The sequence below is a fragment of the Mandrillus leucophaeus genome, unplaced genomic scaffold (assembly GCF_000951045.1).
Source record: "Mandrillus leucophaeus isolate KB7577 unplaced genomic scaffold, Mleu.le_1.0 Scaffold110, whole genome shotgun sequence".
NCBI classification, from domain to species: Eukaryota; Metazoa; Chordata; class Mammalia; order Primates; family Cercopithecidae; genus Mandrillus; species Mandrillus leucophaeus.
The window spans coordinates 2,392,998-2,420,947 of record NW_012099210.1 but is presented as its reverse complement, the minus strand read 5'-3'; the positions used below and the strand labels follow the sequence as shown (position 1 = coordinate 2,420,947).

The following is a 27,950-nucleotide window of genomic DNA, read 5'->3' as shown; positions in this document are numbered from 1 at the left end:
AAAAAAAAAAAAAAAAAAAAAAAAAAAAAAAAAAAGAAGGAGAAATTGGGAATGTGAGGAAGAGGGAATGGGACCTGAGCAATGGGGCAGGTTGCCTCCTCTTTGTTCCTGTGGAATCTGTTCATAGCACCCAGTTAGCTAACTTGCGTTTCGTTTGCGTGTCCCCTCCCATCGCTTAGAGCTTCTCAAGGGAAGCACCTTGCATTGTTCCCCATAAAATCCCCGCCGTCAGACGTGGTGCCAGTGATAAGGTGTAGCTGTGAATGAATGAGGGAGGACTCAAGCTCTACTGGTTAAGAGCACAGGCTCTCCTATCTGACCAACTTTAATTCAAATCTCTGCTCTGTCATCTAACCATGTGGTCTTGGACAAGTCGCTTTACCTGTTCAGGCCTCTGTTTCTTCATGTAAGCATATGGGGGTCATAGGATTGTGCAGGTAAATGTATCAAGATAATTCAGTTAAGTTTCTGCATCTGGCATAGAGTAAGAGCTTGATACCTGGAAGCTTTGTAAATGAACAGAATCATGAATGCAGATGATTTTAGAAGGGGATTGCTTGGTTTCAAGAACAAGAGGGCAGAGAGGAATGATGAGCAGGGTTGCAGGAGCATAGGTGGGGAACAGTGGCATGGGGAGTTGTCTCCTCAGAGAGGTGGGATGCCCTGTGCTCAGCTGGGAGCACTGGAAACCTTAGGCCCGGCCACCAAGGGGTGTGTTGTCATCACCCTATAAGGTGATACTTAGTGTGTCTTTGTGATGGTCACAGTTGGCCTGGCCACAGAGCTCAGCCAGCTGGGAGACTTAGGAGGACTTAGCCTGTGGTTGGGAGAGTGGCCTGCAACTGACATGATCTGAGCCACATTGAATCCTGGGATCAGTACATGGGTAGGACCTGGGGAGACCTTGGGGGCCTGGAGCACTAGAGAGATGCCGACAGCGGTTTCCATGGGAACAAGGGAGGAGGGGAATCCCAGGGTCAAGATCTGGGACATAGAAGGTGTCCAGGGGATGACACGGCATGTGCTCATGGGAAAACTTCAGGCCATTACAAGACATTGGACGGGACTCAGTGGGCAGTGTGGGCTTAAACGTCATGCCCTCCCCTGTAGTATAAAAACCAATTCCTTGGCCTCCACCTGCCTTGATTTCCTCATCTCTAACATGGTTTATAACCTATTTGAGAAGGAGGCATGCATCTGGATAGACAAATGCACTTTAAATAATGTGTGCCTTTAATCCTAGATTAGCAACTAGTAGGAGGATGCATTTTAAAATATATGTAATGTTTATCTTTTCTTCCCTCCACAACTACCTGCTTTTCCCCAATCAAACTGCTCAAAGTTGACAAGATGATAGAAATGAAAGTAATTTACATTGCATAGAAGTCACTGCTATTGGAATAAGCAACTCTGTGTGTCATTTAGAAATTAATTGGCTCAGACAAAGGCATGGGGTCCACAGGAAGACAGTGAATCCTATGGACATAGAGGGCAAATGGGCAGGATGGCCCTTTCACAAAAGGGAAATGGGCAGGATGGTACCTTCACAAAAGGGAAATGGGCGCTATTGGTTGGATGTCAACCATGTGCCAGCCACTGCAAACCCACTTAGAGGCCTTAGCCTTCTTCTCACCACAAGGACTTGTGTGCCATCCAAGCCTAGAATTCTCTGCTTTCCTGATCATGAGCTGTCACCTAGCATGGCCTGGCTTTTCTCTCCTTCCCACTGTGAGGCCTTGTCCTTTGTCTACCCCCAGTGGTGGTGATCCTGAGGGGACCTGAAGGCCAGGCCCAGGGATGGTTCTGTGCTCTGTGTCTATTCATGCATGCATCCCAGAAACACATTTGAGTATTCACCAAGTGCTGGGCACTTTGCTAGGCATTATGACTCAGACGAGACCCTTAGCCTCCCAGAGTTTACATCTTTGTGACGGACATAAATCAATGACTAAGGCAATGGGTGGTGAATTGAGAGTGGGTCTGCAGTGTGGTGGAATGGGCTCTTCTGCTATGAGCCTTTGTATTCCTTCCCCTAGGAATGGGCACGCGCTCCTGGCATTCATGTTCTCGCGTCAGGAGGGCAAGTTGAACCGCCAGCAGACCATGGAGCTCGGCCACCACATCCTGAAGGCACACATTTTCAAGGTGAGATGCACACCAGCTTGGGGAAGGGTTTCTTTGTTGTCATTTTGAGGTTTTGCTTTGGAGATTTTAGAGAGCTCTGTCAGCCATCCAAGAAACACTCCACGCACCTCAGCCCAAATGCAACCTCCTCCTGCCTCCCCTCTCCAAAAGTAACCACTGTTCTCACTCAGCCTGGGCATTTCCTTGCATCTTGCTGTAGTTGATTGCTCAAGTATATATCTGAGTGCTGGGGTTAAGTTTTACTTCTTCCCACCTTTAAATCTCTGATAAGTTTCTTTTTATCTAAAGGCTCCACTTTGTTCATTACTTTTTGTTTCCTTGTTATTGATTTGTCCGAGAACCTGAGTTCCTTGACCTGTGTGATTTTGTACCACCTGGACTTTCTAACTGTGTGCTTGTTTTTCATGATGCAGTTTAACATGTTCCTCTTTCCCCTGGGTTTTCACAGGCTTAATCACATTGATCATTTTTTAGGATGTCAAGGTTCCAGTTGTAAGTTTCTTATATCAGGAGGCACAGCATTTGTGTTTGCTTCTCATTTTGTGGTGCCATCAGTCATTTCTGGTCACTGCCTGGACTTATTCATTCGCGGTTACACCTGGTGATTTTTTTATTTTTTTATTTCTATTTTTTTGAAATGAAGTCTCGCTCTGTTTGCCCAGGCTGGAGAGCAATGGTGCGATCATAGCTCACTGGACTCAAGCAATCCTGTCACCTCAGCCTCCCAAGTAACTGGAACTACAGGCACGCATCACCTTGCGGGGCTCAGATGGTGATATTCTAATTCTGTCATTTATTCTTCCTCTAATTTACTTCCAACATGGCAAAACCTTGTCTCTACTAAAAATAAAAAAATTAGCTGGGAGTGGTGACATGTATCAGTAATCCCAGGTACTTGAGAGGCTGAGGCATGAGAATCACTTGAGCCTGAGAGGTGGAGGTTGAAGTGAGCTGAGATTGCACCACTGCACTTCCAGCCTGGGCGACACAGCAAGACTCTGACTCAAAAAAAGAGAAACTCTCATCTGCCATCTTTCTCCCCAGGCACACAGTTAACCTAGTGAAGACAGGCTGGTTCCTTGACCGTTGGTTTCAGGTAGTGAAAGCTCGCGTGTCTGGGCGTTCTTTGTGTGAGACCCTGTGCCTTCTGCGGGTATCTGCACCCTCTTCGGCAGATCTACTTTCAGAGTGACCCTGCAGGTGGGAACGAGATGCTCAGGCAGGTCTGTCTCTGATTGTTTCCAGGGCCTCAGTAAGAAGACGGGAATTTCTTCAAGCCATCTCCAAGCCCTGTGGATTGGCTATAGCACCGAGGGGCTGTCCGCCGCCCTGGCCTCTCTCAGGAATCTTTATACTCCCAACGTGAAGGTGAGCAACCTTCTGCACAGAGACCCGGAGACCCAGGCCTGGCCGGCTGCTGGCTGTTCCTCCAACAGCCCTGCTTCCCTCTGCCCTGGGTGGTGGTGAGAGGATGCAGAGGAGCTTCTAATGATGTGCTTCCCTGATCATGCAGGCTTGGGCACTCTATTACTCATTCTCCCAGAAGTTTAGCTTTTCTTTGGCAGAAAGATGTGGGTGGTCAGGGCTGCTCTGGGCACATGTGGTGACTGTTGCGCAGCAGATGTGATAAGGAAGCAATTTACAAAAGAGATCAAAGATCAGAGAGATTTCTAGGGAAAATGGGTTTTTTAAGTGTCCTGGGTTACTAATCTGGACCATCTCTTTAGAGTTCATGGGAAATTAAGCCTTGATGCGCGATGCATAGAGATAAGTACACAGAAAAACAATCATCAAGGTTTCATGTACACACATTTCTGCCTATGGAAAGGATGTCAGCATGGCCTTCTGTGGAGCCAAGAGCTTCTTCACTTCTTGGTTAGCGGCTGTCATGTCATGATGTTCCACTCAGCTTTTTAAGGTAGATTTTTCTTCCTGATTTCATGTAGCCTGGGAATCTGAAGCACACAGAGGCCAAGTGGCCTATTAAGGCCACAAAGATAGTTAGTGTCCAGGCCTTTCAGCTGCAGGCCCTGATGTGCCCGGCTGCCTGTGGAAGCTCTGGGGCAGTTTAGTGAGCCAGGTCTTCCTCCTGAATCACTCACATTGTTTTATCTTTCATTTCAGCTAAGAGTGTATCTTTTTGCTTCTCCATAACTAATGAAATTCTATAATCATAAGGAAGAAAGACAAGAATAAAAATGGCAATATCTGTTTTCATACTTTAATGAATTTCTGGGCATAGAATTTATTTTAATACAGTGATAAGTAAATGGGAAACATCTGTTGAGTACAAGTTTTTAAGACAGTAAATTTAAAGGTACAGCATAATAGTGTAATGAGCATGGCCCTCCTGGGATTATAAACTTTCCTCTTTAATGTATGTGTGATTTTAAGAGTTAATCATTTTTACTTCGTTTTGTAAAACTCTAGTGTCACATCTACACCATCCCCCAAATTATTTCTATAATGTGGTTATAGAATCTTAAGTCTTTTCATTATCCTTCCGTTTCTTGTATCTTTCAAGGGATGGGGGGGAAGGTTTTCACAGGATCCTGAACAAATTACAGTAATTTTAAATTATGCATGCAATTAAGGAACTTTTTTTAGAGTGTCTTAAATGTTGTCGTACAAGAATGAATGTCATTTTGAACAATAATTGCAGTTTGCCACGTTGGTAGATTAAAGTGACTTGCTCTGGGATGATTACTTGGTAGATGGATTTTAGTTGCAGTGGCATGCCAGCAGTCTCTAACCATGTCATCTCCTGTGGCCAGGCCAGGATGAGCCAGCCTGGGCCCCGCTGGCCCACTGGGGTCCCATCCAGCCAGTGGTTTTGTTGCACCATCTCATAGGCTGTGGCCTCAGGAGGATTTAGGTTGCAATTCTTTTCTCAGCTGACAACAGAAAGGAGAGGAGAACATGAGCTAGGCGTGGCCTTTGGCCCAACTTCCTTTGGCTGGGAGATCCAGTCATATCCTGCATCATAGTCGGGAAGGACACATTTAAAAACAACTGTGCTTGTGTGAGCTTCCAGTGTACTTAGTGGGAATGTTGATGCAGCCCCATGACAACCCTGGCCAAACCTCTTCTCATCCTCATGATGGTATTGCCTTGCATACCCCCACCTCCCTTCCTGTTTTCATTAAATCCAGAAGTTGAGAGATACCACCACTTCCGAGTGTTGTCCAAGGAGAGCTTCTGTGATCATGATCGGAAAATGTCCATATTGTTGGGGGAAAATCTATAGGATTAGTTATTTAAACGGGCTCCTTCAGCGCAGTGCAATCTCAGCCAGGACTGCTGCCTCTGCTGCCTGACTGCTCTGGGACCATCATTAGCTTTGTGCTTAGCACTCAGCTCTGCCTTACTCCCTCTGAACCCTGACTTTCTCACCTATAAAGTGGAGACACAAAAGAGACTGTGTCTCGAGTGATGAGAAACCTTACTGAGATGTTAAAGTTACTGGGAACATACTTGGCATTTATTATGTTTACATGAATTCTTGTTAGTGCTTTGCCTCATCTCTGGAAACTGGTTCTGCTGTGGGCACCTGGGAACTTCTGGATGTGTCAGTTGGTGCTTGTTAACAAGAGCTGCCTACCTTGAGGATGTGATGGTTGCAGGTGACTTACCTCTGCCCTCAACTTGGCATGAGGTGTCCCTGCTGCTCTGTGCTGGTGAACAACCCAGGGTGGGCATGCAGGGTGATGTGGACAGGAGGGCAGAGCTCCCTCCTGTGCCTTCCAGAGGTCAGGGACATGAGTTCTTGTCGTTTCTGAAGACTCCATGAAAGGTTGATTATAACATCGATTAATGTTTATTTAGCATGTACAGGATGCTGAGTGCTGTGCTAAATGCCTGATGCACATGTACATACATACTTTTTTTACACATTGATTTTTAATCTTTATAACCACCAAGTGAAGTGAAACTTTTATCCTCATTTTTTTAGATGAGAAAACTGAGGGCAGTTGATAACGTTCCAAAATCACACAGCTGGAAGGGTTCCTGATACTCAGCAAGCCCTTGCTCTGCAGGTGCCTTTATCACTTGATGTGTTTACAGCCCTGGCTGCCAGCTAAAATCACCTGGGAGCTCTGGGTACCACAGCCCCAGTTAAGTCAGAATCTCCAAGAGTGGGGCCAGGGTATTGGAAACTTTCAAGCTCCCAGGTGGTTTCAGCATGCATCAAGGTTAAGAACCATAGTTGGGGGAAGATGATGGAGGGTTAAGTGGTAAAAACAACTACAGCCTTACACCAACAAAGGAAAATGTTTTTCCCAGAAGCAGATGACGTGTGAATTGATGACATCTTTAGGAAACCTGCCCTGAGCGCATGCCTTCCAGGTAAACTCTTGTAAGGGATTCATCATGGCACTTCAAGTGTACCTTCCACTATTATTAGCAAAAGAGTACCTGTTAGAATAGGATGGCATGCTGCTGTTTTCTTAGGTGGCACCTAAAGCACAGAGAGGTTGAGGAATTTTCTGAAAATCACATGGTAGGTTAGTTTAGGGGCTGGTTGAGAACTCACACCACTTAATCCTTTATCTTTTAGGCTCATGGATCTCAAGAAGGTATGGGGTTGATGGGGGAGGAGAGAATGTAACTGTCTGGCAGAATCATCCAGGGAATTTACGAATGATCCTGCCCATCCTGTGGCTATCAGAGTCTGGTGTGCCCCTTGCGGCATTGCACGTATTGGCCAGACGTGTATCTTCTGTGTTCCTCTTGCTGAGGACTGGTTTCATCAGCCTTAATAAAATCCTCACGTATTTCTTCAGCATAATCTGATTCTGTCCACACTAACAGTTATTCAAAGGGATTTTAAAAACACTTTTATTATTTAATTTTAATTTTTTTTTTTTTTTTTTGAGATGGAGTTTTGCTCTTGTTGCCAAGGCTGGCGTGATCTTGGCTCACTGCAACCTTCGCCTCCTGGGTTCAAGTGATTCTCCTGCCTCAGCCTCCCGAATAGCTGAGATTACAGGCGCGTGCCACCACAACCAGCTAATTTTTGTATTTTAGAGACTTGGTTTCACCATATTGGCCAGGCTGGTCTCAAACTCCTGACCTCAGGTGATCCACACACCTCGGTCTCCCAAAGTGCTGGGATTATAGGCATGAGCCACCACGCCTGGCCACACTTTTATTAATGTTGTAGTGTAATGCAATCTTAAAATGCTTTTGAATTAGATCGGAGTCTGGTGGCATTTTTAAAAGCAAGCCTATATAGATCTGTAAAGAAGGCTCGGTGGGGATTAATTAGGTCATTTGCCTGAAGTTGCCCATGAAACAGCAGTGTTAGGACATGACACCCTTTCTGATCTCTCATCTGTTCCTCCACGAGTACAAGTTGACAACGAGACCCTAGAGGCTGGGTTGGTGCTCACCTGGATCTGGCTAGACAGTGGTCTCTCTGATGGGGTAAACAGCGGGGTGGTCATCAGGTGGTCGGCTGGCTCCTCAGGGCCTCCTTGTCACTTGCAAACGACCTGTTCTTCCTTAAATGTAGGTGGCAGTCCCAGCAGTGTGAAGAACCTGATGTGTAGGCCATCCCCATCCATGGAGGGGCTCTGTTTGCTTTTCTTCTCTGTGAACTTCTGTATTGTAGAACCAGAGTCTGGTGCAGTGGACTAAGCAGGAAAACAGAGCATGCTGAGGGATAGAAAGGGCCCGGGTGCATGCACAGGTGTGTACATGGAGGCAGGGTACTCTCTCCCCTGTGTCCTGGCACTGGAGCAGAACCCTGCAGGAAGTGATCCTGTGGCAATCTATATGTATGGAATGGGCATTCCAGTTAGGGAACTAAAAGGGGTAGAGGCCATGAGGCTGGCCTTGCCTGGCATTGTCACAGCACATGCTGAGTCCAAGGTGGCTGCAGTGAGGGAAGGATTCTGCAGAGAAGATCAGAGAGGAAGCTGGAGACCTGAATCACATAGGGGTAAGCTTCAGTAGCCAAGACATCTTCAAATTTGACACCTGGGGTTCTAACCTGTTGCTATGCCATTGTGAGTTATGGTTTTACCACCTGGTAGTATAATTTTCCAGACCCATCTGTTTGTAAATATTCTGTTTGTCAGCTACTCTTGTGGACACGTATCACTGAAATATCCTGAATTTTTTATGCCTTGTCGTCTCTCTGTATCTTTTAATGATCCCCATGTGTCTCTAGTCAATAAATGACAGTCTCTGTGGTTTTCACATTTAGTGGGCAGGTGGAGGACCTGCCAGGCTTTGGCAGGGGCAGTGATTGATGTGGGTCAGGACCATTGAAGTGAGCCTTTGAAAGAAACACACTGGACATTTTAACAGCTGTTAAGAGCATCATTTTTATCTAATGATCTGGAGATCTGAAAGAAAAAAATATTAATATACCTGAAATTTGCATATGTTCAGTGATTTTATTTTAAAACCTGGAGATGTAAAGCTTTTCCCAATACCTAGATCCAAGGAGATTACTAACTGGGGAATATAGTAATTAGTGGAAGCAGCACATTATTTTCTAGCAGTGTTATGCTGCTGACAATCCTGGCACATGTGGACATTGCCATATTTTCTGTTTCTTTTAGGAACACATCCCCATAAAGTATTTGTATTTACTTTTGGCCTTATGTCACTATTAACACCATGACTGTTTTTTTCTTTTTTAAAAAATTTTTTATAAAGATGGGGTCTTGCCATGTTGCCCAGATTGGTTTCAAACTCCTGAGCTCAAGCAGTCCTCCCTCCTCAGCCTCCTAAAATACTGGCATTACAGTTGTGAGCCCCTGTACCCAGCCACAATTATTACTTCATTGCCAGGAAAATGAATTTCCTGGTTTTGTTGAGGTTAAACAGTGATTTTTCAAATTGTGGTTCCCCAAACCAAGAGTGTCAGTATCAACGGGGAACTCGTTAAAAATGTACCACCCAGATATAATGAATCAGAAATCAGGGTGGGGCCCAAGAAATTGCAGTTGTTTAGTTTTTTTGTTTTTGTTTTTGTTTTTGTTTTGTTTTGTTTTTGAGACGGAGTCTTGCTCTGTCCCCCAGGCTGGAGTGCAGTGATGTGATCTCACCTCACTGCAGCCTCCGCCTCCTGCGTTCAAGCGATTCTCCTGTGTCAGCCTCCTGAATATCTGGGATACAGGCATGCGCCACCACGCCAGCTAAATTTTGTATTTTTGGTAGAGATGGGGTTTCACCATGTTGTCCAGGCTGGTCTCGACCTCCTAACTGCAGGTGATCCACCCGCCTCAGCCTCTCAAAGTGCTGGGATTACAGGCGTGAGCCACCATGCCTGGCCATTTGTTTAGTTTTTATTTTTAATTGTGGTTAAGAAACACATAAATGGAAATTTACCATCTTAACCATTTTTAAGTGTGCAATTCAGTAGTGTTAACAATACTCACATTGTTGTGTGATAGATATTCAGTACTTGTCATATTGCAAAATTAAAACTCTGTATCCCTTAAGCAACAACTGTCATTTCTCCCTATGCCCAGGCCCAGAAACCTTCATTCTACTGTCTATGAATTTGACTACTGTATTATATCTCGTAAGTGGTATCACACAGTATTTGTTCTTTTGCGTCTCGCTTGTTTCACTTATTTCATTTCCCCAAGGTTTACCCATATTGTCACATATGGCAGGATTTTCTCCCTTTGTAAGACTGAGTAATAATCCATTGTATGTATATGTACCACATTTTCTTCATCCACTGATGAACATTGAGGTTGCAACTACCTCTTGGCTGTTGTGAATAATGCTGCAATTAACATGAGTGTGCAAATATGTCTTTGAAATCCTGCTTTCAGTTCTTTTGGATATATACTCAGAAGTGGGATGGCTGATCACATGGCCATTCTATTGTTATTTTTTGCTGTTGTTTTTGTTTTTGAGACTGAGCCTCACTCTGTCGCCAGGCTGGAGTGCAGTGGTGCAATCTCAGCTCACTGCAACCTCCACCTCCCAGGTTCAAGCGATTCTCCTGCCTCAGCCTCCCAAGTAGCTGAGATTGCAGGCGTGCACCACTATGTGTAGCTAATTTTTGTATTTTTAGTAGAGATGGGGTTTCACCATGTTGGCCAGATGGTCTCGATCTCTTGACCTCGTGATCTGCCCACCTTGGCCTCCCAAAGTGCTGGAATTACAGGTGTGAGTCACCGCACCTGTCCTCTACTGAATTTTTTAATTAATTTATTTTTTTAAATTTTCATATCAGGGCCTTGCTGTGTTGCCCAGGCTAGAGGGCAGCAGGCTGTTCACAGGCATGATCATAGTGCACTACAGCCTCAAACTCCTGGCCCCAAGCAATCCTCCCACCTCAGCTTCCTGAGTAGCTGGGGTTACAGCCACGTGCCTGGGGCAGTAGTTCTATTTTTAATCTTTGAGGAACCATCTTACTGTTTCCCAGTAAGCTACACTATTTTACATTCCCACCAATGAGAATGTGCATTGTTAATGTATTCCCAGGTGATACTGGTGCACATTCAAGTTTGAGAACCACTGGATTAAAATGATACTGAAAACTGAGAATACTGCCCATTTCCGTAAATGTTTAGATGACATACATGTGACAGTCTTGTTGGGGGGCCTTGTCCAACAGGTGAGCCGTCTCCTGATTTTGGGAGGGGCCAACGTGAACTACAGGACAGAAGTGTTAAATAATGCCCCAATCCTGTGCGTCCAGTCTCACCTTGGCCACGAGGAAGTTGTCACTCTGCTCCTGGAATTTGGTGCCTGCCTGGACGGAACATCGGAGAACGGCATGACTGCCCTCTGTTATGCAGCGGCTGCCGGCCACATGAAGCTGGTGTGTCTGCTGACCAAGAAGGGAGCGAGGGTAAGCGGCAGCCTGCTCTTTTGGGGCTCGGGCAGGGAAATGGCTTCATCTCATTGCTAGAATTGTTATCTGCTGGACCAGACTCTCTTGTCTCTGAAACTATAGCATACACAGAAAGGGTCGGGCTCCCGGGATTGGTCACTTTGTAATGTGCCTGACTGGGGCAGCCTCAGAGAGGTGTGTTTGCTCATACATAGCAACTCTGCTTCATATTGTCCAGGGGAAGGCAGAATTCCAGGGAGACTCTGGATCCTAGCCACATAAGGAGGGCCAGCCTGTAAAAAGCCTGCAAGTATTGACCTAGAAAGCACCGAGATTGGTTTAAAATATTTTAAATGTTTGCTTTTTTCCCCTTTCTTCTTCTTATCCCATTTTATGTCCTTTTAAAACAGTAAGATGAATTCCATGAACTCATGAAGAAGCCATGTGCCTGAGCTGCAGGAACTAGATTGCCTGGAATCTTCATCTGTTCACTTGCCAGCTCTAGGGTATTGGGCAAGTTATTGAGCCTATATATGACTCAGGCTTCTTATCTGTAAAATGGGCATAACAGCAGTCCCTACCACAGGGCTGTCAAGTAAGCATTCAGTCATATATGAAATAAGTATGTATTACTATACAAGTTACTCTAGAGTCGTCAGCTTTCTTTTTTGTTTTGACAGAGTCTCACTGTCGCTCAGTCTGGAGTGCAGTGGCATGAGCTCAGCTCACTGCAACCTCCCCCTCCCAGGTTTAAGTGATTCTCCTGCTTCATCCTCCAAGTAGCTGGGACTACAGGCACATACCACCATGCCTGGTTAATTTTTGTATTTTTAGTACAGACGGGGTTCACCATGTTGGCCAGGCTGGTCTCAAACTCCTGACCTCACATGATCTGCCTGCCTTGGCCTCCCAAACTGCTGAGATTATAGATGTGAGCCACCACGTCTGGCCAGGAGCTGTCAGCTTTAATAGGGTGAATGAGAATGATATCGGGCTCACAGTAAATGTTAGATTTACTGGAAGCAATTTTTTGGGAAATGTGTCTTTTGAATAACAATAGAGATAAACTGCTAATTATCTTTTATCTTTTAATTAGGATATTTAAAGTTCAAAAAAATTAGGCTTATAACAGCTATGGGAGCTTTATTTTTTTCTCTCCAATCCAACATTTGGGACATACATAAACTTCAGTTCATGGAGAAGGGAAATGTGTGGCTAAGCCTTTGCGGTGGGTACGTTACTGCTGCACATCACTGCACCTCCATTTACGGATCCCAGCTGTGCTTTACACTTTATTCTGAGGCCAGCAGGCCTCCCCCTATCACAGCTGAAAGCTCTGGAGTAGGAAGCTGAGTGCTATTTTGGGGGGCTCCGGCAAAGCCTCTGAATGAGGGTACAGGCATCCCCAGATTTGGCAGGCATGCAAGGCTAGGCCCTGGGCTCCATTCCCAGGCCCAGTACTCTGGGGTTTAGACAGGGCATGAAGGGCTGCCACTGCTTTTGGGCCTTGAGGAGGTATATGGCACTCACTCACTTTTTCTGCCTAGCTAGCCTGCCCTGACTTTGTGGCCACCCCCCCTTTACTTGCCAGCATGCCCAGGCCACCGACCTGCATAAGGCCTCCTTCCCAATCAGATGCCACTTGGATTCTTTTCCTGCCCTTCCACACTCAGCTGATTTTCCACATCCCTCTCTTTCTTTGGATCCCCTGACTCAGTGACCAGAGAGCGGCTTTACTCCCCCAAATTATAGCTTGTCACAGCAGACGTAGAATGCCCCACCCAAGCTACCAAAGTCGGGAAGTACAGGGCTTTGTCCGAGGGTTTAGTGTGTGCCTCCGTACATACTCACAAGAGAGTTAGGAGCTTTGTGTAGTTTGCTGCAGGGACATGGGATTAAGGAGAGAGTTTTGTGACCGAGTCTTGCAAAGGGAACCTGAGGCCTGGAATGGTACATTCATTACCATCTGGAAGTAATCCAGACTAAGGTTCTATGTTCTCCAGAAAGACAAGTCAGAATGTGAACCCCATGTATGCTTACAGGGAGTGGGGTTTGCACACAGTTAGGCTTATAATAGCTATGGGAGCTTTATTTTTTTTCTCTCAAATCCAACATTTGGGACATACATAAACTTCAGTTCATGGAGAAGGGCAATGTGTGGCTAAGCCTTTGCGGTGGGTACGTTACTGCTGCACATCACTGCACCTCCATTTACAGATCCCAGCTGTGCTTTACACTTATAACAGCTTATGGTGTATCCGCATGCTCAGAGGGAAAGTAGTGCTCAGCCATAACCTTCCCCCACTCCTGCCCCCAGGTGGACCACTTGGATAAGAAGGGCCAGTGTGCGCTTGTCCACAGTGCCCTATGGGGCCATGGTGACATTCTCCAGTACCTGCTGACCTGTGAGTGGTCGCCAGGTCCTCCCCAGCCAGGCGCCCTGAGGAAGAACCACGCCCTGCAGCAGGCACTGACCGCAGCCGCCAGCATGGGCCACAGCTCGGTGAGTGGGGCAGGGGTTTCCCCACTGGGAAACTAGAAGCTGTAGCTCAGCAAGTCAGTTGACACACCGAAGGACTGAAAGAATGAGGATTCCAAGAACTAGCAGTTGGCATTGACCACCTGCAGTAGAAGGTCTTCTACGGGCATCGCATCCTTCCCATGAGTGACAGTGCACACTCCTGTGCACACGTGATGGGGACAGGCAGGCTTGTTCTTCTGTGGGAAGCCTTTTGATGACATTAACTCTCAGCTCTTGCTCATGTCTCTCCCCCTTCCCTGCTCTGCCCTCTAGACCTGCTGTTTTACATTTTTTCCCCTTTGATTCATTCTTCTGTCCTTGTGTTCATTTAAAAATAATCACATAGAATCCTGATTCTAAAATCGTTCCTGAGTATTTGAAGGATTTTTAAAAATAGAACTTTAATGCTTTGATAGCACGCAAGAATGCTTGTCATTTACAGCTCCTCCACTGAATGAAAACTCCATGCGGTAGTTAAATAGAGCATTTATTTCTGACAGATGTTGGTATTCCTCAGTTTGAAGATTTAATTGTCAACCTCCTGACCTGTGTGTCTTGGCTTTCTTTATCTGTGAATTTAATAACGTTTTGCTCGCGCCCTCCTGTGTATTTCTCACTCTGAATTATCTTCAGGCAATTAGAGGTGCCAGTATTTGGTAAGATTCTTTTTCCAAAATGACTTTAGTAAATTTGAGTGCGAAGCTGGCTGGCTGACTTTGGCATTCAAAACTCATGGGCGGACACAGACACAAGCATGAAATAGTGGCTGGCTAATTTCTGGCATTTAAAACATTAAACACACACACACATATATATACACACACACAGTGATACTGTTAAACACACATATGAAAATATAGATGTTTTCCTTTTTTTAAGTGTGAAAAGTCATCATTGGAAGGACCATGAATGCCTAGGAATGACCTTTGTCTTAACGCATGCAAACCCCCTTGTTTTAAAGCTTGTTGGGAGGAAATGCTGAGCGAAAACCACCTCAGCACAGCCAGTAGGGTGAAAAAAGCAGGGTTTGTTCACCACAAGACTTGGATGGTTTGTTAGTTTCCTAATGCTGTTATCACAAATGGATGCAAACTTAGTGGCTTAAAGTAGCACACACTTACTCTTAGAATTCTGGAGGTCAGAAGTCTAAAATCACACTATTGGGAGGCCAGCCTTCCTTCTGAAGTCTCTAGGGGAGAACCTGTCTCCTTGCTTTTTCTCACTTCTTGAAGCCACCTGTATTTTTTAGCTCGTGTACCCTTCCTCCATCTCCAGAGTGCCTTACTTTCATCTTAGCCTCTGTTGTCTCATTTCCTCTGTCCTCTGACCTGGACTCCTCCTGTTCCTCTTAAGAGGATGCTTGTGATTTATTAGATCAGATGTGTATCAGATATAGACCTTGATGATTTGAGATAATTGCCCTGTTTCAAGGTTCATAATCACATCTGCAATTCCTTCTTGCCCTGTAAGGTCACATTTGCAGGCTTTGGGGATTGGGATGTAGACATCTTTGGGGGCCATTATTCAGCCTACCACAAAGGGTGTGGGCTAGGAGACTGGAAGGTGGCTTTGTCATGTTCTCCCATTGCTTCCTGCTGTTGCTCAGGGTGAACGCTGGCTCAGGTCCAGGGCACAGATGCTTCATCTCCCTGCAAGCCAGGATTCCTGCCTCCATACCTGTGACCTGACCTACCCTTTGACAGGAAGAGTCTCATAAGGGAAAAAGAATACTGCTACCAGTAGAAAATGTATTTGAACCATACTTTGTAAAAATTTTGAAAAAGGTATATTGCCTTGTTTTCCTTCCTTGTGAAAAATTGATTCACTATCTTGTGATTTATGCAGAAACTGCACTTGGTGTGATCTGCCGTGTCCTTTGTTGATGAGGCTGGCATATTTGGGTCATGTTGGAATTCATTAGAATTCTGAGTACCTAGTAATCCTGAACCATGCTGCTGAAATTCAGAGATTTTTTTTTAATTATTCTTCAACTGAAAGTGTGAATAGCATATGAATTATGCTTCAAAACAGTTTTCATTATATTTTTCTCTCCTTGTGTAGCATGAGATAATGGTTAAAAAACAACACCCTCTCTCCTTTGATACATGGGCTATATCATAAGCACCTCTTGCTATGAGAACTCATCAAATCACCTTGCCACTTCTGACAGGTGGTCCAGTGCTTGCTGGAGATGGAGAAGGAACATGAAGTAGAAGTCAATGGCACCGACACATTGTGGGGAGAAACAGGTAATTATAATGCCACTGCTTGTAGTCTGGGGCAGCTTGCTTGATGTTTTAGCCCTATTTTGGCCTAATTGTCTTAAGAATGACTATGATGTATGTAGTCCTATTTTTATTTTATCACAGGCATTTGAAGTTTAGAGCTCCTTGAACTTTCTAAATGAGTAGCAAAACTTTGCTGGAAGCATAAGATTTTATTTTTTAAAGCAATCCTATTAACTGATTATTTTGAATTAGACCAGCAGTTACTGTGCATCAGATGAATGTCAGGTGGAAGTACCTAAGTAAGGTGTTTTCTGGCTTGCCGAATCTCACACATCTCACCAATGTGATCTTCCTGTGACCTGCGCACAGTGAGCTAGGCATGAACTTTTATCCCCATTGTCACACGAATCAAAGGCGGCTCAGCACAGAAGGCAAGAGTGACCTGCCCTGCCCTGTATAGAATGAGGGTAAAACTCAGCCTCATGGGGTTTACTCACGTTACTATACAAATACAGGCTATCAAGTCATTTCCATTGGTCTTTACAGTGAGAAGCCTGGGCACATCCTGGTGAAGATCTGAGTTTGTTACTTGTGAGACTAAATCAGTAATGCTGCTTTCCAGTTTTCCACTTGACTGGACTAGTGTTAGGAATCTGAGACTTTAAATTACAAGTTGTTTTTAAATAGGTGTCAGCAAGAGTATTTAAAATGAATTTCCAGGTTATGTTTCTGTTGTGTACCTGGTATATATGACTTCCATTTCTCTTGCACAGATTTGTTTCCAAATGCTCCTAAATTATTTCCTAACAAGCCAAATGGTGGTGTGGAGAGCTTATTAGATAGCTCACTCTAGGAGAAAGCCACAGAGCCTCACCTCCTGGCAGGAGTGCAGGCCTGTCCTTCAGAGCCTCAGAGCTGTTTGTTCCATCCCCATTGTGGGCCCAAAGAAGGAGCTGGGTGTGCTCCCAGGTGCAGAGAAAGTACAGAATTCCAGCGGAGTTGGATTATGTCTACGGGTAAAAGTATGTGGATTGAAATATTGCCTAATTCTTTATGGAGTCCTCCCCCTTCCCTTTTAAATAGTATAGGCTGCTCTATCATTTGGTGAAAGAAAAGTTTCCATCACATTCCAAATGATGTGGTGGGCAGGAGTGTTGCTGAGTGGATAAGAGCATGACTACTGACAGCCAGAAGGTCCAAATCTCTGTTCTTTCATTGCCTAGTGATAAGAGCCTCTTGGGGTACTTGGGCTTAGACATTCTGATTCACTAGGGGGAAAGCCCAGCATGTGATTTTCTTAACAAGCATCCCAAGTCATTTCAGGTGACTCCTAGCGCCCCGCAGAGCTGTCTAGAAAGCCTGACATAGAGTGACACACAGTGAGAGGTACCCGTGAAGACGATGGACATCAGGTCTAGCAGCCATGACATCACACATTTAGCTTAAGTGAGAATTTCTAACCTTTAATATTCAAGATGACTTTTTTATTTGGAAGAAAATTCCAGAAAAGGGCTGATTTTTGAAGGCTTTGTGTGAGCTCTATTCTCTCAATGACCAGTCCTGAATTGCATTATCCTCCTGCCTTGAGAATCTGCCCATCAGTTGATGGCTAAAGAGACACATGAGAAACAACAGACTTCCCACCAGTCTTTATCTAGATCAGAATTCTTGGCAGTTTGGCTGGATTCTCTACTTCAGGATCTTCCCAGGCTCCTAATTGGGTATTGGCTGGGGCTGTGTTCTTCTCAGAGACTCCACCGGGGAAAGACCGACTTCAAGCTCTCAGCTGTTGGCAGAATTCATCTCTTTGTAGTTGCCCCTGGGTCTTAATGAGAAGGTAAACAGTAACTTGGCCCCTCTTTTCCAAAGCCTCATGCATAACCTTCAAACCACTTTGCAACCTGGGAAGCAGTTCACACTCTTCCTCACCAGACATCAGGGTGAATTTCATGAGGCAAGAGTTTACTTGAGACGCTTGTTAAAATGTAAACCAAAAAGAAGCAAGCTAAGTGCTATTTTTCAGGCTAAAAGAGCCACAGTGGCTCTCTGTGGACTGCATCTCAACAAAATCCACCTTACCTTCTCTGTGCATTTTTCTGTCTGGTACCTTTCTCTTGTGCTCCTTCAAAGACAACCACTATCGTCTACTGCCCCAAGCCCTCCTACTTTCCAGGCCTGCATTTGTCAGAGGAATACCTTGAAATCTTGCAGGGGGTTTCAGCTGAGAGAACATCTGCAAATATGGGTCTTTACACAAATGTATACTACATGCTCTGGAATGTGACATCCGTGTTTGGGATTTGGCCACTTGGGGTCTGTTACCAACCCTAAATGTAGGAATGAAGGCAGATGAGGCATCGTACAGAGAACTGAAGGCCTTGGTAAGGATCCTGCGAGTGAATCGGTGAGCTCGCAGTCCTGGTTCTCACCAAGGCTCAACTTCAAGCCATGGGCCCTGGGATTCCCCAGCCTGTGTGACTGCACTGCTGTGTGCATTGTTGCTTGTTGCTGTGGGGACCCACAGAAGGGAAAGGAGTGGTTTTGCATCCTGTTCTCATTTGGTCCTCATTCCTGAGTGTAGTCAATGGTGTTTTGGGTCCAAAACACTCTAGGATGAACCTTATCTGTCCCTAGCCACAGCATAAGGATAGGATCCCAAGAGTAATACCTATCTGGGATGTGGGAAGGTGGCAGAAAAACTGGAAGCTTTGTGTGGATAGCAGTTCATTATTTCTTTTGAAACCTTAAGTATGTTTACAGAAGTCTGCCCAGCATAGATTCAGCTGTGAACAGCTTGGCTTTAAAATGCTAGCTGATGAGGTGACAAGGCAGAGCTTCCTCTTCTATTTTGACTCATCTGCCGGCCTTTGGTTTTCCTGCCGGGACACCCCCGTTAGGAGGACAGCTACCTGCCCATCTCTTCTCTGCCATTGCCAGAGCCAATGGCGCTGGAGCTAAATTCATGCACAAATTCCTCCTCCAGTTTTCTGCCAGGAGAGCCTTGCAATTCAGTGAATCTGTTCCACATGGCGGAAATGTGGTTGTCATACCTGTTGCTGATTGGAAGCGGTGGGTTCTTGGTGAGGAAGAATGACAGCCACCAGTCAGGGAACAGCAGCCCCGTGGAGGTCCCCCTCACTCAGGCCTTCAGTGTGGTGGCACTGGGCACAGCAGCAGCCCTCCACCCTCAGAGCCCTGCACATCTGACTGCTGGTGACCCTGAGTCAACAAATGTCATCACAGAAGTAGGTGGCTCCTGTGTTAGGTTGAAGGAGACAAGAAAATGTACAATAGAATTTTAAGACATTCATGAAAAAACAGGAACAGTATTTAGTTTGGGGGTTTACTGCAGTAAACCCACAGCCTTTAGAAAACTTGCAGACTGTCTCTACTGGTTTTGGAGAACAGAGGGCTTAACTTGTGTAAGTTTCTGTTTTCACCAGCATCTGGGATCATTTGCTTTTTGTCTGTCCAATGTTTAGGGACAAGCCATTCAGAACTCAGTGCTGTAGTTCAGTAGCTCTTAAGCTCTCCCTCTCCCCATGCATCCTCCGCAGCCTCAAACAAAAGGCTGTAGCGGAGAATAAGTAGTATGATCCATTCGTCAGAAGAAAGCTCAGAGCAGATGATGAATGCCTGCACCCAACAGCACCACCCTGAGGATGCCAAGGCCCTTGGCTCGGTGATATTCAGACTCGGTCAGTGTCTGTTCCGTAGTTTCTCGGCAGCCTGAAACATGGTGAGAACCCACCAGATGCTTGTGGCATCTGTTTCAGGCATTCCACAGCTGTGACAACTCCATGCTGCCTCCCAAAAAGTTCTGGCTACACTGAGTTACTATCTCCATGTCAGTGTTTGCTATGAATCAGCCCAAGCTGAAGTGACCAGAGATGCTTAGCTGGTGACCTCATGCTGCTGTGGATTGGCAGAAGGGACTGTGTTTGCAAGTTCCAGGCCACTCTCAAGTGTGTGAGCCTGCTTGTGGGCTTCGGGTTAGAACCTTGCTCTGAATTGAAGAGAACAGAGGCCCTTCTGCTCCAGCACTTGCCATGTAGGCAGATGGGCCTGTGGTATCAAGCCTTACCCCTCTCCCCTCCCTTGGATCACTCTGCAGTTCCCTTCATAGGACTTACCATCAGTACATCATATTTGATGGACTTTTTGTTTTGTTTTTTGAGACAGAGTCTCGCTCTGTTGCCAGGCTAGAGTGCTGTGGTGCGATCTCGGCTCACTGCAACCTCCAACTCCCTGGTTCACGGGATTCTCCTGCCTCAGCCTCCCGAGTAGCTGGGATTACAGGCATGCACCACCACGCTGAGCTAATTTTTGTATTTTTAGTAGAGACAGTTTTCACCTTATTGGCCAGACTGGTCTTGATCTCCTTACCTCATGATCCACCCAACTTGGCCTCCCAAAGTGCTGGGATTATAGATGTGAGCCACCGCATCTGGCCTTAATAGGCTTATTTGATAGGAGGCTGCTTTTCCCAAATTGTGGGCTTTTTTGGGTTTGTTTTTTGAGACAGGGTGGCACTCTGTCACCCATGTTGGAGTGCAGTGGCGCAATCACGGTTCACTGCAGCATCTGCCTCCCCAGGCTCGGGTGCTCCTCCCACCTTGGGCTCCTGAGTAGCTAGGACTACAGGCATGAGCCACCACACCTGGCTAATTTTTGTATTTTTTGTAGAGATGCAAAACATGGGGATTCGCCATGTTGCCCAGGCTGGTCTCAAATCCCTGGGCTCAAGCAGTCCTCCTGACTCAGCCTCCCAAAGTGCTGGGATTACAGGCATGAGCCACCACACCCAGCCAGTCATGGGCTTTGTGAGGGCAGAAGTGTCCCTGTCTTTTGTCCTCACCTTCGTGTATGGCAACCGTCTGTTCTAGTGCTGCCCAATAGAACTTTCTGTAGTAATGGAAGTGGTATCTGTTTTGTCCCGCATGGTAGCTACTAGCCACATGTGGCTATTGAGTACTTGAAAGGTGACTTGTGCAACTGAGGAACAGTAGTTTAAAATCTCATCTTAATTTATCTAAATTATATGTGACAGGCGGCCACCAAATTGGACAGTGCAGGTATGGCCTGGTCCTTGTCACATAGGTATTGACCAAGTGGACAAGTGGATTTACATGAAACAAACTCATATTTTTAGGGAGGGAGATGTTCACCTGCAGAATAATTTGGGAGAAATACCTATGGTTGGAGGGGGAGGAGTAAGGGGCCTGGTCACGCATAAAGACCCAGTGTCCTGATTTCTTGGTGTCCTAGCTCAGACCATGCTTTGCTGGACTCCAGGATGGCTCAGATCCTCTGGCCAAGTCCTCGGTGGGCTGCTGGGTTGGATCTTTGGAAACACAGCTATTAGCCAAGCATAGAGTGGGCATAGCCCCATCTGTGTCCATAACATCTCCCTCTCTGCAGCCTGGGTGTGCTGTGCCCTCGTGCAGATCTCTGGCAGCCATCCCGCCCTGTCAAGGTCACCCCCTCAGAGGTCCTTCTGTTTGAAGGAAGGTCACCAGCACACCCAGAGCCCCGTGCTTCGTGCACAGGACTATGGCGGCTCCCCAGGGCTGCCCTTCCCTAATTTCTGGAAGGAGATGCCCTATCAGAGTTGGTTAAAGTATGACTGAAATACTTCATGTGAAGTGTTATTTTATGTTAAATCAGTACTATTTTAATTGTTGAATACTTTCTAAAGGAGTTTAGTCAGGTAATTAATTTTTATTGCCAAAGCAACTATTTGCCTCTGTTCCTAAGATGGGCCAGATTTTCTCCACTGTCAGTTGAATGGGCTATTTAGCCGCATCGCAGGCCTCCCTTTGTGTAGCGCGTTGAAGCAGTTCCACTCAGCATGTGTGATCACCGTAGTTCACTATTCACTAATTCTGCATGGAATTTTGGACAGAACCTGGCTCCCTCTGGATCTTGAGCCCTCAGGCAGTGCCCTGCAGCTGGGGTGGGTGTTTCCAGGCCCCTCTTGGGGGCGGGATCCTCGCACCTGTTTCCAAATTGGGCTGTGAAGCTGGGTCCTGTTGTATTTGACACTTTGATGATTTTCGTTTCCCTCTTGTTTCCATGGGACTGCTTTCCTTTCCCCTTTTGTGACTCTTTTGGCTTCCATCACAGGGGCCCCCAGGCATGGACAGTGGGCTTCCCACATCCAAAGCCACCCCAGAACACAGGAAGCTGGATGCCTTATTACTGTTGGTGTAAAAATGACCCATTCCTCATTTGAATTTGCCTTAGGCATTTTGGAGAGAGGAGGGGCTGTTATTTGGTAAGAATGTGAAATAAAGGTCAGGCCTACTGGATTAAGCCTTGCAGTCACATATACAGTCATCCCCCGCATAATGATGTTTCTGTCAGCAACAGACTACATGTGAGAAGGTGTTCCCATAAAAATACTGTGTCTTTACTTTTTCTGTGTTGCTACTTTTTCTGTGTTTAGTTACACAAGTACCACTGTGTTACAGCTGCCTACAGTATCCAGTACAGTAATAGGCTGTACAGGTTAGCAGTTTAGGAGCAAGATGCTGTACCATGTAGCCTAAGTATATAGTAGGCTACACTATCGAGGTTCATGTAAGTCCACCATGTGGTGTTAGCACGATCATATAATCACCTAATGATACATTTCTCAGGATGCATCCCTGTCATTGATGATGTGTGACCTTTATCAGGAAGTATCCTCCTCATTAGGTAATGCATGCACATCTCAGGACAGAATTTCAGGTGAGAGATTGGAAGGAAAGTGTTTGCCCATGGCTTGTTAGGGCATGTGGAGAATATGTGTTACATGGAACACACATGGAGGATCCTGTAGGGAAAACTATAACTTGCTGTCGAATACTGAAGATACTGGATTTTTCAGAGGTCCTGAGCATCTCAACAGTATTTGGAAATTTTTTATCAAGGCATTCCTTCCTCTGCAAGTGTTTGTTCTAAGAAGGTTCAGTAAGGTTAGTGGGCATGGAAATCCAGGCTGCTGTCAGTCGGAACTGTCCTCAGCATAACAACACGATGGGGAGTAAGCCAGTACCCTCAAGGGTGCGTGGGAGGGACTACCCAGGATCCTGAAAGGAGCAAGATGGGGTGGGGTGACCCTGTGCCCTGTAAGGGACAAAGTGGGGTTACCAACATGGAAGGGGTAACGGCTCTGGTTGGAAAGGATGGGCACAGGGGTCCCCCAACCAGTGGAGGCAGATGGGGGATCAGAACTGAGGGCACTGGGTTTGTCCACACCCTGTCCTCCTGGTCTCACAGACCCCTGGGTTTTGCCCCTGATGTGGGTGGGTTCTGGAGACCACTCCTCTCTGCAGAGAGGGCAGAGAGGTCAGGTCAGCATGTCCCCACCCTGTAGGGCAGACTGAGTGGCCAGCAGTGAGCAGGTACAAACCCAGGGGTGGCGTCTCAAGCACGAACGAATTGGCCCCTTGACCACCTTCATCAAGCTGTTCTTGCTGTACATAGAGTCCATTTTTCTAGTGAGTGAACCCTGAATGTTTAACAAAAAATACTTCTGCCTTCAACAGAAAAATATATTCATTCATATTTTGGGAAGGATTACACTCCCACAGAAAAATCATCCTTGTTTCTTTCAAATTCTTGAAATGATATTTGGATTCTTTCTGTGTTTTGGGGGCCAGATGTGAGATTGTATAAAATGCTTTTGTGGAAATGCCCCCTTTTTACACTGAGAACTCACGTGGTGTCCTGGCATGTAACCAAGTCCTCAGCACAAGCTTAGCCCTTACTGAGAGGAGAGAGAGAACTTTATGCCTGCTTTAAATAACTGGTGTGTAACCCAGCCTTCCACATGTGAACATTCTCAGCACACTTTAGAAGTGACAGCTGTCCAAAGGTCTAGTCTTCTCATGGATTCTTAAAAGAACAAAGTCTGTATGAAAGATGGCTTATGTTGTTTATCTTTTAGGAAATTATTTTTAAATTGAGGTTACATTATTTATAGCACACACATTATTCCTCAAAGGATTTGAAGAAGCTTACTTGAAATGATGCAGATAAGAACTTTAAAACACTAAGTCAGGAATAGGACATGAAGAACCACTCAAACATTTGTGCCATGGTTTACTAAATTGAGCTACTACTGTGGCTGTAGAATGCCATGTGGCCAGAATTAGAGGGGAACACACTCCTTGTAAACTATTTTTATTGTCCATGGGAGAAATCACAGCAGTTCCTCAAAAAAAGAGAAGCACTTTCTGGTACTTTCATTCTAAACAACACTCATAGAAGGTTGTTGGTTGCTTTAGATATTTTTAAAGGCGACTTCCTGGAGGCAGCAGTGTAGGAGCTAAGAACTCAGACTGGCCGGGTGCAGTGGCTCATGCCTGTAATCCCAGCACTTTGGGAGACCGAGGTGAGTATGAGATCAGGAGTGCAAGACCAGCCTGGCCAACATGGTGAAACCCAGTCTCTACTAAAAATACAAAAACTAGCCAGGCGTGGTGACAGGTGCCTGTAATCCCAGCTACTCAGGAGGCTGAGTCAGGGAATTGCTTGAACCCAGGAGGCAGAGGTTGCAGTGAGCCAAGATCCTGCCACTGCACTCCAGCCTGGGCAACAGAGTGATACTTGTCTCAAAAAACAAAACAAAACAAAAACCTTAGACTTAGCTATACTCCCACTGGCTGTGGGACCTTAAGTAAGTTGTTTAATTTCTCTGGGGCTTATTTTCCTCATCTGTAACAGAGAACTGTGAGTAGTGCTTGCCTCATAGAAGTTGATTATGTTCACTGAATTTATGAATATGGAGGACCAAGAGCATTGTGTAGGCAGCCCTTTACAAATGGCATGGTATGTTATTTAAATCCAATAGCATCTTCCTGTTTTGATCAAGAGCATGACTTCAGGTCCATTCCGTTGCTTGGGTTAAATTTCTGACTCTGACACTGATTCCCTTTGTGATTTGGGGCAGATGATGTAACTCCTGTGACTCAGTTATTTCACCTCAGTAACGTGGGCATCATCATGACACCTGGTTCAAAAGGTTCTTAACAAGATTAAATGAGAATCCACCCAGGGTATTTTGTGCAGCTCTCAGCAGTTGATACGTGTTCAGTAAATGCTATGTATTGTCAGGGTTGTGATAAGTTGATTAATATTATTATTGTAATATGTTATTAATGTATGCTATACATTTTTCGGTTGAGTAAGTGGATGTGTAAGTGATGGAATCTTCAACTTTGCAATTACTTTGGAAGATGGAGTCATAAGGGTGGAAAAGAAAGGAATGTTGGTCACACGTGTGAAGTCCTGTTTACAGGTGCAGTTACACATTTTATTTTTTAAAAGAAGTTGGCAATTTGAGGTTCTTTTTTAATCTCGAATGCACATACAGGCTGACAGTGTTTTTACAGTAGAATTTGTAACATGGTCAGGAGTGTTCTGGTTCCCCAGATTTGGATTCTGCCGTGTATTCACCTCCCATAGATAGCTCGGTGAAAACAGGGTCATGTCTGTCAGCAGAGGGAGCCACATTTTTCCAGGATGCTTGGTTGATGCCTGTTGCCTTATAACACAGAATCCCCATATCTGGCCCCAGCCAGGCTGCTTCTGCAGGCCCATCATGACTGTTGGGAGATCTGGCCCTCCTGGGAGAGTTTTGCCAAATGGGAAACAATAAGCAAGGTGTTCAAAACCACAACTTTTTAAATTTGTGCATGAGATAGTTCTGAGAGATGCATCCTTAGGCGATTTGGTCATTGTGTGAACATCTTCCAGTGTACCTACACAAGCCTGGATGGCACAGCCTATTGCTCCCAGGCTCCAAGCCTGTACAGCATATTGCTGTACTGAATACTGTAGGCAGCTATAACACAAAGGTAAATACTTGTGTGTCTAAACATAGAGAAGGTATAAAAATATGGTATTATGAGACCACTGTGCTGTTGTATGCACAGTCTGTCGCTGACTGAAACATCGTCACACGGCCTGTGACTGTACCTGGGCAGTGCTGGCTTCCCATTCGTGAGGTCACTGAACAGCAGTGCCCCAGCCTGCAGAAGCTTCAGTTGAGGCTGGCAGTGTTGGAGGCTTGTCCCAGACCCCAAGGCTTGGGACGTTTGTCTCCCAGTGCAAGTACAGTTTTCTGGAAGAGCCATCTTGATTACCTTCATGGTTAGATAACTGCCTGGTCTTTGTAGAGGTGAAAAATTTATAGCTCTTGGAAAGTATGTTCTTCTAATAGAAGCCTTCCCCTCCCTCAGAGACAGGAGGAAATGCCTAACAAAGAACAAAGCGAGGCTATGACATTTGGCTTCTGTAAATCTTAGTCCTACGTCTAGAAGGTGGGGCGGGGCGGCACATTGCCTGGCCTTTTGGGGAGGGGTTGCTGCTTTCAGCCAGAGGACATGGGGGCCAGCTTCCCCAAGGCCCTCAGTGTGATGGCCGAGCGCCCAGTGGCAGCAAAGCAAGTCTGACTGGTCAGCCTCCATGTAGCCGCTTAGAGTCAGTTACAAAGGCGGGGCGGGCAGTCATTCCCAGAGTTTAAAAAAAAAAAAAAAAAGAAATCCTAAAATCCCTCATTACATTTTACCATTGAGATAAAGTAGCTGAGAAATGTGCAATGTGTCAGGCACACTCTTTCCTGGTGTTCTCTGCCTTTGAGCAGGGTGTGGCCATCGGGCCTGGGGCTGAGGGTCAAGCATCACTACCTTCATCACATCTCACAGTTCTCACCTTGGCCACAATTAGATGACATTTATGAGAACCCTGCTGCTTTCAATTAATGTTGACACTCATTTTTTTCATTTTCCACTCATTTTTATAAAATATGGGAGAGGCCAGGATAATAGGAAGGAAATTCCACATGTGAACACAAGTATACAGGCAGAGCCCAGCCACCCTGTCCTGCCCGCAGTGCCCTCTCAGCCAGCAGAAAGTGGGTTCTCCTGGTGTGAGCTGTTCTCCGGAGGTACTTCGTTCCAGCTTGCAGAATGGTTTGCATACATCCATGGGTAATGCATGAAAAGGTCATAGTCTGCCAGCAGGAAGCTGCTTCTGTGTGCACTGACTCTGCTGCCCTTCTCTCTAAGCCCCCAAGTTGGGTCCAAAACCAAATGTGGGTGGGAATACAGACCCATTGTTGTGATCTGTAAGCCAAGCCATCCTGAGCCTGGGTAGCACATCCCGTGAATTTGAGTGACAGATCTGCTATAAAATTTTAGGAATAGCCCTGTTTGTGGAATGACTGTGTCCCCGGCAAGTTGACAATGGAGTTTTTGCAAATCAAATCTTTTCCCAGAGAACTTTAGTATATAAAAGATTCCTGCAAACCATCCATTTTATGGTGCCAAAAACTCTCTTGCTGCTGTTTCCAATAAGTTCAGATTGTTGTCAGTTTTATTTTTTTATATTTATTTATTTATTATTTATTTATTTTGAGACCGTGTCTCGCTCTCTCACCAGGCTGGAGTGGAGTGGGGAGATCTCGGCTCACTGCGACTCGCCTCCTGGATTCAAGTGATTCTCCTGCCTCAGCCTCCTGAGTAGCTGGGATTACAGCTGTGTGCCACCATGCCCAGCTAATTTTTGTACTTTTAGTAGAGACAGGGTTTCACCATGTTGGCCAGAATGGTCTCTATCTCTTGACCTTGTGATCTGCCCGCCTCGGCCTCCCAAAGTGCTGGGATTACAGGCGTGAGCCACTGTGCCCGGCCAGTCAGGTTGTTCGTAAAATGAACGTCTGCCATTACAAACCTACTTGCCTTCTCAAGACAGAAGGCAAGTTGCTGAGGTGAAATTATTCAGATCGTCAGAAAATATGTGCTTTCATGGGAATCTAATTCACAAATGCCATCTTGTTAAGGATTTTGCAAGTAGAGTAAATTGTGTCCAATTTGAGTCCTAAAAAGTGCCATCTGTTCACGTTGATTTTTGAGCTCCCATTTCATACCAAGTCTTTTTTTTTCTCCATCTTTGTATTTCACTGGCCAGAAGGCAAGGTACTGCCCATAGCAGGGCATTCTTTTCTCCTGCCCTCCCCTGCCCTCTTTTCCTTCGGGTCGGGCGGAATGCATTAACCCTCACTGGAGCCTGGTGGGCAGCACCCGAGGTCGGCCTTTGCAGCAGAATAGCTGGAATTCCTGAGCATAATTTAGCCGTGGTCTTGTTTGCTTAAGCATGTGGCTGGCTATTCTTCAGTCTCTTTGTTTCCGTATATGGTGTTCGTAAGTCCCTGTGGCTGCTAAAACTTGAGATCCCCTGAAAATGGCAGAGCGTCAGG

The 27,950-nt window shown here is 45.7% G+C and overlaps 1 protein-coding gene across 2 annotated transcripts in view; it reads left to right on the top strand.

Annotated features, from left to right (window-relative positions):
- TANC1 (tetratricopeptide repeat, ankyrin repeat and coiled-coil containing 1) overlaps positions 1-27,950 on the top strand; it is a 287,746-nt gene that overhangs the window by 238,585 nt on the left and 21,211 nt on the right. For both annotated transcript variants that reach the window (XM_011991663.1, XM_011991653.1), the window contains exons 15-19: positions 2,037-2,145; positions 3,391-3,513; positions 10,736-10,972; positions 13,272-13,457; positions 15,646-15,724. In XM_011991663.1, coding sequence (XP_011847053.1) covers positions 2,037-2,145; positions 3,391-3,513; positions 10,736-10,972; positions 13,272-13,457; positions 15,646-15,724 — 734 coding nt within the window. The remainder of the gene's footprint in view (positions 1-2,036; positions 2,146-3,390; positions 3,514-10,735; positions 10,973-13,271; positions 13,458-15,645; positions 15,725-27,950) is intronic.